Raw genomic sequence first — 12,876 nt, forward strand, 5'->3', positions numbered from 1 at the left:
CTTCCTTTATCCATCTATCTCTAATATACAGTGTGGAGGTTCCTCTACTCATCATTAAGCCCTGATACAGCACCGATATCACTCTGCCTGTGTTATTCTTATAGGCATTACCCAGAGCCCCAATCACTCCGCTTGTCTCTTCCGGAAGGTCTGGTTTTATTTGTTCTCCTTTTTGATAAGATGAGATGATAAAAAAGGAACCCAGTCATACATCAAGGTTTCCATCAGGCTTTGGTGTCGGTAAAGTCAAGGGATGCTGCGGGAAACAAATGGCTTCGCTGTTGCGCCTCATGAAGGCGTGGCCGCTGATGGGGTACCACATCTCCGTGAAGGTCAGCTCGCCCACGGTGATGGCACAGCGGCCCAGCACCTTGAAGCCCGACTTGCGGTAGAAGGGGACGAGGATGTCTTCGCACATCAGCACGGCCCGGCGCACGTTGGGCAGGCAGCAGAGGTACTGCAGGTAGCGCCACATCAGAATGGGACCTTTGCCCTGCTGCCTGAAGGTGTGATGGACAGCGAGCACGTGGATGTGGACCATGGAGCCACGGGGCTTGTGGAGAGTCAGTGCATCCTATAGAGCAAGGACAGACAGACAGACAGACAGACAGTGTTAGAGCAGGAAAACCATGGATGGCAAAGGCTTGATGCAGACGTCATAGTGTCTTACTGTGGTGAGCCGCTCCTGGTCCCACAGAGAGCCGATGATGAAGGCCACCAGCCGGCCCTCCTCAAACCAGCCCATGGACAGCTCTGGACACAGTGTGAGGAAATGACGCACCTCATCCAGGTGGAGGGGGCACTCTCCTGATACTGAGATAAAGGCTTGGGAGGGGAGAGAGAGAGAAAGAGAGAGAGAGAGAGAGAGAGGTTCAAACAGTCCATGGGTTCAAAGGTTGAAATTAGACTACTGTGTGCAAAGATGCTTTGTCAGTACTTTTAAGCAGGTTTTACCTACAGATCTAAAAACTCAGTACATTCAACAGGTGGCAATTCCACTCTAAAACCCGTTGGGTTGAACATGGTAACCCAGTGCGGGTTTTGGTTATAGGTTTGACCCAGCATGTTGGGTTATATTTTCTAGTCGGTTGGGTTAAATTGACTTATTTTATTTAAGTTGACTTCTGCATTCAGAAACACAATAGTCCATAAAAGAATCTAGTTACGTTACATTTACTCAATGTATAATTAACTTGATTTCATTGAGTCCATATTAATAAATAAAGTAGCCTAAGTAACTGAGCTTAATTTATGCCAAAAAGGGTGACTATTCAATAGGTTTTACACTGGGCCATCAATGCCCATTTCCACTCAGCAAAACGGTTAGACTGTATGTCTATTTCAATATGTCACTGAGAGCATGAGTAGCTTACCCTCCCTCTCGATTTCAAAGACACTTATGGCATCTTGTGTGTTGAGCGGCCGGACCTCACTGGCGGGCAACGTGTGTCTCCTTTGAATTGGAGAAACAGTTGGCGACTGCATTGGTTTGATGAAAGGCTGCACGCCCACAACGGACATCCGATCTTACTTTGGACGCTACTTTATCCAAAGAAAACATGTGCGCTCCCTGGTCGTCCTGAATGGCTCCTCGTCCTTGGGTCACCAGTGACAGGCTGCGGAAGCCCTGCGGAGAGCAGCATGAGTCTGCAGGCTGTATTTATAACAGCTTCCGTGGCTGTGATTCACCGGCCAATTTGCATTTGAATATTTCATGTCAGTTGTGGAGAGTGAAGGTCAGAACTGAGTGCAATGAGTGTGGAGCAATTTACTAAACCCTACAATTAACTGTGTCCATTATGGCCATTCTGGATCCGTCTCAAATTTGGAACTTAACTGAAAATGGATTGACATGCAGCTATAAACATGTTGCTATAACATATTATTTTCATTTGACCCTCAGCCACCTCCAGCCTATAGTTAGTGACTGACACGTGTTCACCATGGAGGCGGGCCTTGACCTATGCTACGTCAATTCACTAAAAGGTAATGTCGGTCTAATAGACAAAAGCATTTAACAGCCCATCAATTATAATAATAACATCACCCCCCCTCCAAAAAATAAAAAAAATAAAAAATAAAAATAAAATTGATTGCAGGATCCAAACTCGCATATCGACATTTGATCATTGCTCTTCATTATAATGATTCAAAACTAGGCTATAAGATCAAATGTTTCAATTGGGAAACAAGATAGGTAGGCAAATGCCATAGCTACTTTACCATAAAGAACACTCATTTGAAAGAAGTCTGCAGTGACACTTACCGGAGCAGGTTCAAGTTTGGGATGAGTGAGGTTTTGCTTGGCTGTTTGACCCGCTCTCTCTCTCTCCTGCCTGGGCCGCCATACGCTTCTCTTCATTACAGACTGATTATTATGAGTCACATGATGAAGGATTAGACATCTTGGCGCATTACAGTCACATTATCTCTTCTCTTACAAGTTCACAGTGCTGCGGGGTGCAAATTGGTAAGTAATCCTTGATCCCACTATATATATATATATATATATATATATATATATATATATATATATATATATATATATATATATATACACCCCCCCCAACTGAAAGGGGGCAGGAACCAGAATCCCTTATTTGGGGCTGTAAATGATGCCACCATTGAGAGAACAATTCACTTCAAGCTTTGATGAGTTGTGTATTTTGACATGGCTCTCTGCACATTACTGTAGTGAGCATACTAGAGCTAAGCTTAACAGACAATGCTGTATTTATAACCCATATGGAACAAATGAGATGAGATGACTGCGGAGCGCGTCATCATTCAGAATCAGAAACCACGCCCAAAACGAGGGAAAACACAAACTCCCGTCCAATCCTGGCGTTCTCCTATGTCGCGTGCATGGTCGGGTGTTGCACAAAAAGATCATATATATGGAAGATGAACACTCCAACTTACTTCATTGACAGCAACATCCACATTTTTCTTCTCGCCAATTCTCAATGGCTTCCTTGTTTTCCTCGGGAGCACAAAAAAACTTTAACTGCCGATTTTTTACATTTGTTGTCTGCGCAGCCGACCACACAACAGCTTTTAGCTATGTTTAATTCAAGGAAAATTACGCTGGTGTGTGGAAATGAATGGAGCTTTTCCCCCGTGATGGGCGTGGCCTATTTCATGCAGTGTCTCTATAGGTCAGAATGAACTGAACTCGATAGCAGTTGCTCATACCCTTTTGTGTGGTACTGTCATCCATAAAGAATGTATTTGTCACTGAATTCTTGACATCCATGGTGTTCTATATCAGTGGTTCTCAACCTTTTTGAGTCGCGACCCCCAAAAACTTTAGACTGGGGTTCGCGACCCCCCCTCCCGCCGCATGCATTGACACACTGATTTCACTCACTCACTGAAATCGTTTTTATAGTTTATACAGCTTTATAATACATTAAACCATTGGTATGAGAGATTTAATCATCATGGGAGAATAATTTCTTATTATTTCTTTATTTTTTCCTCATTTGACAACCATCCTGCGACCCGCCAAAATAATCTTGCGACCCCCTGGGGGGTCCCCACCCCCAGGTTGAGAACCACTGTTCTATATAATGAAAACTGTTTTCCAGGGACTGTGATAAGTATTGTGAATACCCCAAATCTCTCTATACATTGATTCACTTTACAAGGTAGTACATATTCTCATGATTAAACATTCTAACATTTTGTAATAATTGATGACAAGACAAAAATGAATATAAGGCTTGTGTAGTTTAATGAGCACAAATCAAATTGTGTTTATGTTGGCTTTCGCTCAAGAATGCTGGAAAACCAACAAACATTCAAAACTATTATCATACAAACATGATCATGAAACATTCCTGAAATAGTATTCAAAAAAGAACAGATGCACACACGTACAGTTTCACCAAAAATGAGAACAATGATGTTCTACGCATTCTGAAAGCATATCTTTTTTTATCAAATATATTTTATTCAGCCCGATCCCCAGAATAAAATGTTGGCATTTTACGTGTCTGCATACAAGGGATATGTAGAATATCAACATCAATTTGAAACAAAACTGCAGTTAATTTGAAAACCTTCCCCAACTTTAAACACAAATAAAACAACTTTAACAACTTTGGTTATGTTTAGGCAAGTGAAACAACTTGGTTAAGGTTAAGGTTAAGGTTAGGCTTAACAACTTGCTCAGATCATGCCCATTTTCAAACTCCACCTTCAGTTTTATCTCAACTACGCACCTGTAATGTTTTTTGACTGAATCTTGGTCGTGCTGACAAAATCTGTCCACAGACATACAAACACACAGACTCACAAGGTGAAAACAATGGCAGCCGACGCTGGTCAAAATGTTAAATGTCACTCACGGTCAAAGTGTAGCCTGTGACCATGGCAGGGAATTGAACACAGCCCTCCAGTGTGAAAAGAAAGTGTTTACACCCTCCATCACCACCGCACTCTTTCCATAGCAGAGTCTATGATGTGTATAACATTAATATTCACATATCTAGGAGCATGATATGCAACATATTTTGGTTCAGAAATGTTCCTATTCTACATATCCGTGGATTGCAGAAAGGTACAATGGCAACATTTCATTTTGCCGACCAGGCAGTTATTATTTAATTGTCATGCATTCATTGCTTATTGTTAGCATACACCTATAGCACCAAGGGTTGTGGCAAATTAAAGGGAATTTTTAAACTGCACAGGTTTAGACTTTGCTGTGAGAGGCTCCGAACCGATAGTTTGAGTATGATGGGGCATTTGCAGCATCTGTGGTGGCTGCAGGAAGCAGCAAGAGCCCTGTGTTGATGTCCCTCTTACAGCGATCCATTGCCTGCTTGTATGAGATGTTCTCTTTCGTGATGGGATCTACCAGCTCCTTTTTGTAGGAAGACTCATCTTGCAGGTTTTTAGCTGCAGTGCTGTCGATCACCTTGGTGGCCAGAGCTTCTTGGAGACTGAGGCGGCCTACTTTGGTGGGATCCACCAACCCTCCAGTCAGGTACTGTGCTTCGATGTACCTCGTGGCACTGTCGTTGGGTATCCAGCCCTTCTCTGCAGCCTGTCCTGCTGAGAGGCGCTCCTTGGTCACAGGATCCTCCACTCCAGTGAAGGCCTTCTGGGCATTCAGAAGTTTATACATTTGACTTTTGTCAATAAGACCAGCCTCCGCTGCCTTGTGAACAGACAGTTTGTCCTTTCTGTTGAGGTCAACAATTCCACCTGTGGCTGCCTGCGCCTCCAGGAGCTTTAGAGCGGTGTCGGCATCGATGAGGCTGCGGGTCAGGGCACTTCTCACAGACATGCGGCTTTCAGTGGTGGTGTCAAAAATACCAGAGATTGGGTATAGCTCATCACCTGATGAAAGGTTGCCCAAACTCTTGCTCAAACTCTTGCTTCTTTGATTATTGAGGCTGGGGTAGGAGGACCTTAGTGAAGCTGGGGTGGAATTCAATGGAGAGATCGGCGTAGCTTTAGTGGGTGATCTTGGGGTTGTGATTGGAGGAGTGTAGGGCGTTTTGTCTACCCCAGCGACCAGGAGGGCAAATTCAGAGATGGGCATTTTCCCCTCCTTGTAGCGCGTTAACTCATACTGGGTCAAGCGACCATCCTTCAGAGCCTCCTTGATAGAGAACTGCTTTCCACTCTTGCGATCCTGCAGAATTGAGCTCTCCCCATCTGGACCCATTGAACTGATTTCCTCCCAGTCGCACTCCAACTCCTGCAGGTGAATGTACTGGTTGCGGTCAATTAGCCCTTGCAAGTAGGCATCATAGGGGGACATGTCTTTCCCGGTCTCTGGATCGAGGATGGTGATCTTAGTGGAGAGGTTTGTCTCCCTGGTGTGAGTTTCAGAGTGGTCCTCTTTCTTGATGTTGTTCTGTAGCTCAATGATGAATGACTCCTTTTGGTGTATTTTGTCTTTTTCATCCAAGATGCCTTTCTCCAAGCGTTGTATCTCCGAGTCCATCTTGACACTCCTACTTCGGGTCAGCTGGTTTTTCTCGCTCATCAACTTAGACTGTTTCTGGAAGGTTAGGCTAATGTTCTGTCTTTCAGACTCAAGCGTTTTGAGATCTCTTAGTAAATCTTCCTTCTCTCTCTGCAGAGCCTCTCGGTTGCTAGTGTAAGTGGTCTCCTCCTGAGAAGTCACAGTCTTTGACGTCTGCAGACGGTCAACTTTAGTGTGGATGTTCTGAATGTTGTCTTCCTGGTCCCGCCTGAGATTTCTCTCTTGCATCACTAGTTCTCTGAAATGGTCCCTCTCCGCCTCAACCGCTGGGTCTTTCTCCACACGAACAACCTCTCTGTAAACGACTTTTTCAATGGACTTCTCCTTTCGCAAAATATCCAACTTGTTCCTCAGATTGCGGATTTCTCTTTCTAGGCAACTGATATTGGTGCTCTCAGTCTCCATGTTAGAACGTAAATCATCAGTTAGTTTTTCCAACTTGGGGTCCCTCTCCACTTTGAGGACCTCCTCAATGATGATCTTCTCCTCAATGGGTGGCGGGGCACTTTCCAGTTCCAAGATACGATTTTTGATCTGCCTAAGCTCTGCCTCTACTTGAATCTTTTTCTGTCGGTCGTCCATCTGTGCCAGACCGTTCTCTTTCTCTTTAACGAGGGTTCTGAGCTGTCTAACCTCTAAGTCCAGCTTTCTACGGGCTTTAACTTCGTCATCCAGGGTCTTGTTCAACCTTTCATGCTCCAGGATCTGCTTGGGGTCCTTCTCAAGACGCACCACTTCCTGCATTACAATCTTCTCTTCTGGCTTCTGCCTTTCGAGGGCAATGTATTTGTTTTGAAGGTCAAAAATACATTCCTCCACACTACGCCGTTGCTGAATCTCCTCTCTTACATTTCTCCTAAGTCTGTCCGCCTCTTTCTCCAGCAGAGGATCATTCTCATATTTAATGATCTCTTTATTTACCAGTTTTATCTCCACCTTGGATTTTTCCGCTTTCACCTCATCTCTTTCTTTGCGTAGGCGGAGCAGCAGCTCTAGGGTGGTGTCGTAGTTGAGCTGCAGGCGGGAAACCTGGTTGTTTAGCCTCTGTAATTCCCTGGCGACCTCTGGGCTTTTCTCCTCTTTGATCACTTCCTGGGTCACCTCCTTGTACTCGATTTTGGGTTTCTGGGAGCGCAGTGTATCCACATCTGTTGTCACTATGTTGGTTTCTTTGTCCAGGTCCGTACGTTTTCGGCCGTAATCTTGCAGCTCTTTCCTCAGCCGTACCAGCTCTACTTCTGTCTCAGGGTCAACTCTGTAAATCTCATTGACAATCTCCTTTATCTCCACTTTAGGCTTGAGCTTTTCAAGATCACTGTAACGTAGCTGAAGGGTGGTCAGGTCCTTCTTAAGGATAACATTCTCATCTTTCTCCTCCTCCAAAGAGAACTGAATCTTCTTTGACTCTTCAAGCATTTCTGGATCCTGTTGTACTTTCCTCAGCACCTTGGTGACAACCTTGGGCTGGATGGTGGGAATGACCCTATCTAATGTGTTTATTTGGCTCCTTGTGCTGAAAATGTCATCGTTGAGGGACTTACATCGGGATCCTTCCTCTGAAATTTCATTCTGGAATATGAGGACAGCTTTCAGCATCTCCGGGTCCTTTTCGAGCCTCACCACTTCTTTCTTCATCACCTTCGCCCTGATTTTTGGTTGCTTCTGTGCCAGAACTTTGAGCTCAGTTTTCACATGGACTGCCTCTGAATCTCTTGTTTGGAGCTCCTGCCTTATCTTACGCATCTCATCTCTAATCCTGGTGGCTTCTTTGTCAAGCTGGGGGTCTCTCTCATATTCAGTCAGTACCTTGGTCACCAGTTTGGGTTCGACTCTGGTCAGCTCCGTTTCCAGTTTAATAACCTTCTCATTGGTAAGATCTATCTCTGAAGAGGTTCCCGACCTCTTCACGACCTCATCTCGGATCCTATTCTTCAAGGAATCCAGTTCAGCCTCGAGTTTGGTGTCACGGTAGTACTGCACCACTTCCTTCTCCTCTACCCTCTCCACACCTCTCCTACTCTTCAGAGACATGAACCTCTTCCTGTATGTGTCCAGGTCATTTTCAGCATATGAGCGCCTGGCCATTGACTCCTTTAGTTCTTTCTTCAGACTATCACTCTCCTTCAGGCTCTGCGTCTGGTTCTGTAGCTGCAGCTGCTGTTTGACCACTACCTGGCTAACTTTCTCTTCATTCTGTTCAGACATAAAGGGATGGAAGGGAGAGAAGGTAACTTCAGAGGACAACTGGCACTGAGGCATAACCATTTTGATGATTTTAAATTAAGTAAATCTTAATAAGAATAAAGTGTAATTCTTCAACTGATATTCTTTCTATTGCATAATATCATACCCTGGCCATGATGTTCTTAGCCATCCCCATCTGGCTGAGTAGCTGGTCATTCTCTGCAGACACCTCAGAGAAAAGGTTCAGAAGATCTCTTTCCTGCAATACAAGCAGAAGGCAGCACAAAAAAATCAAATCAAGGCAGCAGAGTTATAAAATTAAACTAAAGGTGCAATCACACTTTATATGTATATATATACAGTATACTGTATATATATATATATATATATATATATATATATACACACACACACACACGCACGTCGCACGCGCACACACACACACACACACACACAGTATATATATACATATAGTTGAAAAGTATACCTTTTTTGCGATCCCATTTTTTATTTATTAATAGATTCAACAAATTTCCATAACAAAAAATAGAGAATGGGGGAAAAGGAAACACACATAAAACAGAAAACTACAATTCAGCAGCAAGACACATCCATAGCAGGGTATATGCAGGAATGCCAAAACTAAATTCAGCACCCCTTAAGACCCCCTCCAAAACCTCAAGGCCTTAACGCCACTTTGTCACATCAGCGATAGAGGTGTAAAACACAAGTTTCATCCAGATACAATGTTATATAAATGATTTGGACATCGGAACAATGTTTGCTGAAATCACAAAGCCCGCTGAGTTCAAAACGTTGAATACGTAAACAAAACGAGAAAGAAAAAAGAAAAGAAAAACTAACAAAACATTAAACGCACCACCCCCCACCCACATCCCAAAGTTGAAAAGTATACTTTGTAGCATTTTTGTATTTGTTGCAAAGCAAACTAGGCCTTGAAAAGATAAGTCACATGGGCTCACAAGTAGCTTGTTTATGGGCTAGTGTATTAGTACATTGTCAGTCGGCCCCTCCTCCTGTTACCAATACTAATTTGAGACCTAAGAGTACCTTTATACCTCCTGTCATGAATTCATCTGTGGCTACTTTTTGTAGGCTTGTTGACCAAGAAGTGTCATCCCTCTTTAAAGCTGATAAAAATAAAGGGTTCTCCAATCTATCCTCAAATGAGCGTCAGGCTCTGTATGATCTGTCCCAAGATGATTCTATTGTTATTAGGAGAGCTGATAAAGGAGGGGCAGTTGTGGTCCAAAGTAAGGAAGCTTACAGGACTGAAATTCTGAGACAACTCTCCAATAGTGACTTCTACAAACCCTTAAGCTGTGACCCTACTATTCAATTTGCCAAAGAGATTAATAGTTTTCTTTCTAAATCTTTGGCTGATGATTTAATATCTCAGAATGAATTTGATTTCATGTCACAGCAATACCCAGTATGACCAGTGTTCTACACTCTCCCTAAAATCCATAAATCAAGTATTGAACCTGTACCTGGGCGTCCTATTGTTGCTGGTAATCAGTCTTTAACTGAACCCATTTCCCAATATATAGACCTCAACATTAAACAGTTGGTATTTCAACTCCCTTCTTTTTTGAAAGACACTACTGACTTCCTAAATAAAATCTCTTCATTGTTGGAACTACAAGAGACAGACATCTTATGTACAATGGACATTATGAGCCTCTACACTAATGTCCCCCATGCTGAAGGCCTAGTGGCACTTACCCATTTTTTACAGTCAAGAGATGAGCAAACACCCCCTACTGGGTTCCTTGTAGAACTGACTCAACTTGTCCTTAGTAAGAATTACTTCAAATTTGAAGACTCATTTTACTTGCAGTGCCAAGGAGTGAGCATGGGCAGTTCCTGTTCCCCTAATTATGCCAATCTATTTATGGGAAAATTTGAGGAGGACTTTGTTTATCATAACAATCCTTATTCCTCTCTTCTAAAATGCTGGTTTCGTTACATTGATGATATTTTTTGTGTATTCTCAGGCAGTGTGTCTTCTTTGCAAGCCTTCAATACATACCTGAACTCATGCATGCCAACTATCAGATTCACATTGGAGCATAGCAATGATTCTGTCTCTTTTCTAGATGTCTTAGTGGAAAAAACAGACCACCTTAACACCAGAGTTTATAGAAAACCGACCGACAGGAACACTCTTTTACATTATAGCAGCTACCATCCTCCAAGTTTAAAGAAGGGTCTCCCATATAGCCAACTACTGAGAGCTAAACGAATCTGTAGTTCAGATATGGCTTTTAAAGAGCAAGCCTCAGAAACGTGTGAACGCTTAAAAAAAAGAGGCTACAATGATTTTGTGTTTGAGACCTGTTTAAATAAAGTTAAAAAGGTAGAAAGGAATAGCCTGTTGACTCTTAAGCCTCCCCCTAAAAGGGACTCCAAAACAGTTCTGGCTACAACCTTCTCTCCTTTAACATTTGACATTAAGCAAGTACCGTAGTCTTGAAACACTGGCATATCTTATCCAGCGATCCCCTTATAGCTCATTCTTTCCAATGCCCACCAATCTTTGCACATAAACGTGCCAAAAACTTGAGCGATACTTTGGTCAGAGCTGATTGTTATGTTCCTCCACAGCATTTTCTTTCTAATTGTAACCTCCCAGCAGATAATTTTCCATGTTTAAACTGTGCCCAATGTAACGCAATGATCAAAGGAGACACTTTTTCACATCCTCATACTGGAAAACAATTCTACATCAAGAATAGAATTTCATGTAGAACTAAATTTGTTGTCTACCTTTTAAGATGTGTCTGTGGGCTCATATACATTGGGAAAACTAAAAGAGAGTTAAAAATCAGGATATCTGAACACAAGTCCAGCATAAGGAACAGGGACGAGAAATCCCCAGTCGCTCGTCACTTTAACTCTGTAGGACACGATGTCAGCTCTCTTAAATTTCAAGGTATAGAAATGATTCAGCCTCTCAGAAGAGGTGGAGACAGAGATAAACTCTTACTCCAAAGGGAAGCTTATTACATCCACACCTTACAAACTGAGAGCCCTAGAGGCCTTAATGAAGAATTGCTATTAGGTTGTTTCTTGTAATGTTATGTCTCAACTCCCTGAGAAATTTGTCCCATTGATTGGTAAAAACCCTCTTTTTAACTTTCTATTTAACTTTCTATTTTGTATTTTGTATTGTTTATAATTCGTAATTCTATGTATTTAACAAGGGCTGTCACTATGATAGTCCTTGGAAATGATGTTGATTGCCTGTTTGAGCTGTGGCCTCACCTCCTTCTCTGTGATTGGCTGCATTGCAGCTTCCACAGATGCACTCCATCTGCTGATGTTTTTTTCAAGGTGATTTGTTTGACCACACCTATATATATTACCCATTGTCATCTGTTCTGATGTACACTGATGATGGCCTAAGGCTGAAACGCGTCTGTTTAGCCCTTAATAAAAGATAAAAGATTTACTCTAATTCGAGTGCTGTTGCCTACCTCTGTTAGTACATTGTCATCCATGACATTTTGCAAGTCAAAACAAATCCAAAACTTTAACAGTGACAATGACAGTAGTTGGTACAATTACATTCTGGCCTCTAACAAACCTACAGTCCTACTACATTACAGTCCGCTTGGAACAGGATTGAGACCCACACTTTCTGGTGGGTTATTTGATGCCACCTGAGTTTGAATGGCATTGTTTTCACCTGGCCAAACACACTGAACTAAAGGAGTAAATGATCAGTTCTTAGTTACGGCTCTCACCATACCTTTTTCTGTACAGCATTAGCCATAGTTGAGGTGTGACGTTTCTTGAAATCTGGTTCATCATCATCATCATCATCATCATCATCATCATCGTCATCATCGTCATTGAGAGTGCCACGATACTTGTTTGACTTAGCCTCGTACTCCTGAAAAAATATACCCACAAAAAGTGAGAGATTCAGCAGGGTTTTCTAATAAGGTAATTGGAAGTGAAGTGACTACATCCATTTCAGTTGTAGATGAAATGGCAAATCGAGATAATAATTGATCTCTGAACTCACATTCAGGACATTTTGCAAATCACGGGAAAGATCCTTGACTCGGTCTAAATCATCTGATTTCTTCTTGATGTCCTCCATCACTCTCTAAACAAGGGACATAATTCAGCAAATACATCGAATAAACCAAACCAGTATCATAGTGCAAAAACAAACGTAGGTTTGTTGTTGATGCAAACTTGTTGATGTTAATAGGGCATGTAAAGAAATGCTTCCACTTCACCTTCTGGGAGTTCTGCTTGGATGTTATCTGGGTCAGACCATCAGTGGGTTTGATCTTATTATTTGGCTGATTGACCAAGAAGAAATTCAGTGACTGAATAGCACTCTGGAATCCTTGGTTTTTATTGGATGCCTCTTGGATCAGAGCAGACCTAGAGCAAAATAGATTAACACTCATCATCATCATATTATCAAATGAATAAATATTTGAGGGGAGAAGAATTACCAGCAAGTAGCACGCGGATACATTTACAATACATTAAAATGATACAATATATGTGGGGTCCTCACCTCTCATCGAGTTGATTGTTGACATTCGTGTAACGGTTCTTCAGCTGTTTCACCTCGGCCTCCTGACGGCGGATGTCAGGACAGTATTCATGGAAGCTCTTCTGTAGGGAGCCGCATGCTTGTT

At 42.5% G+C, this 12,876-nt stretch overlaps 2 protein-coding genes across 2 annotated transcripts in view; both read right to left on the reverse strand.

The window, feature by feature from the left end:
* Positions 1-205: 205 nt before the first annotated feature.
* Positions 206-1,521, reverse strand: LOC310787724 (serotonin N-acetyltransferase-like; the record flags this gene model as incomplete). The annotated part of the gene is made up of 3 exons (XM_083649213.1): positions 206-574; positions 671-825; positions 1,374-1,521. 3 exons carry the CDS (start codon positions 1,519-1,521, stop codon positions 206-208), a joined length of 672 nt encoding a protein of 223 aa, XP_083505339.1.
* A 2,201-nt stretch (positions 1,522-3,722) lies between these two features.
* Positions 3,723-12,876, reverse strand: part of evplb (envoplakin b) — a 17,633-nt gene continuing 8,479 nt past the window's right edge. Inside the window, exons 17-22 of the mRNA XM_083648551.1 lie at positions 12,753-12,876; positions 12,463-12,613; positions 12,243-12,326; positions 11,964-12,107; positions 8,355-8,447; positions 3,723-8,197 (exon numbers count right to left, since the gene is read on the reverse strand). The exon at positions 12,753-12,876 is cut by the window's right edge and continues 70 nt beyond it. Coding sequence (XP_083504677.1) covers positions 4,700-8,197; positions 8,355-8,447; positions 11,964-12,107; positions 12,243-12,326; positions 12,463-12,613; positions 12,753-12,876 — 4,094 coding nt within the window. The 3' untranslated portion in view covers positions 3,723-4,699. The remainder of the gene's footprint in view (positions 8,198-8,354; positions 8,448-11,963; positions 12,108-12,242; positions 12,327-12,462; positions 12,614-12,752) is intronic.

This window comes from Poromitra crassiceps (assembly GCF_964638095.1).
Source record: "Poromitra crassiceps genome assembly, chromosome: 13".
NCBI lineage: Eukaryota > Metazoa > Chordata > Actinopteri > Beryciformes > Melamphaidae > Poromitra > Poromitra crassiceps.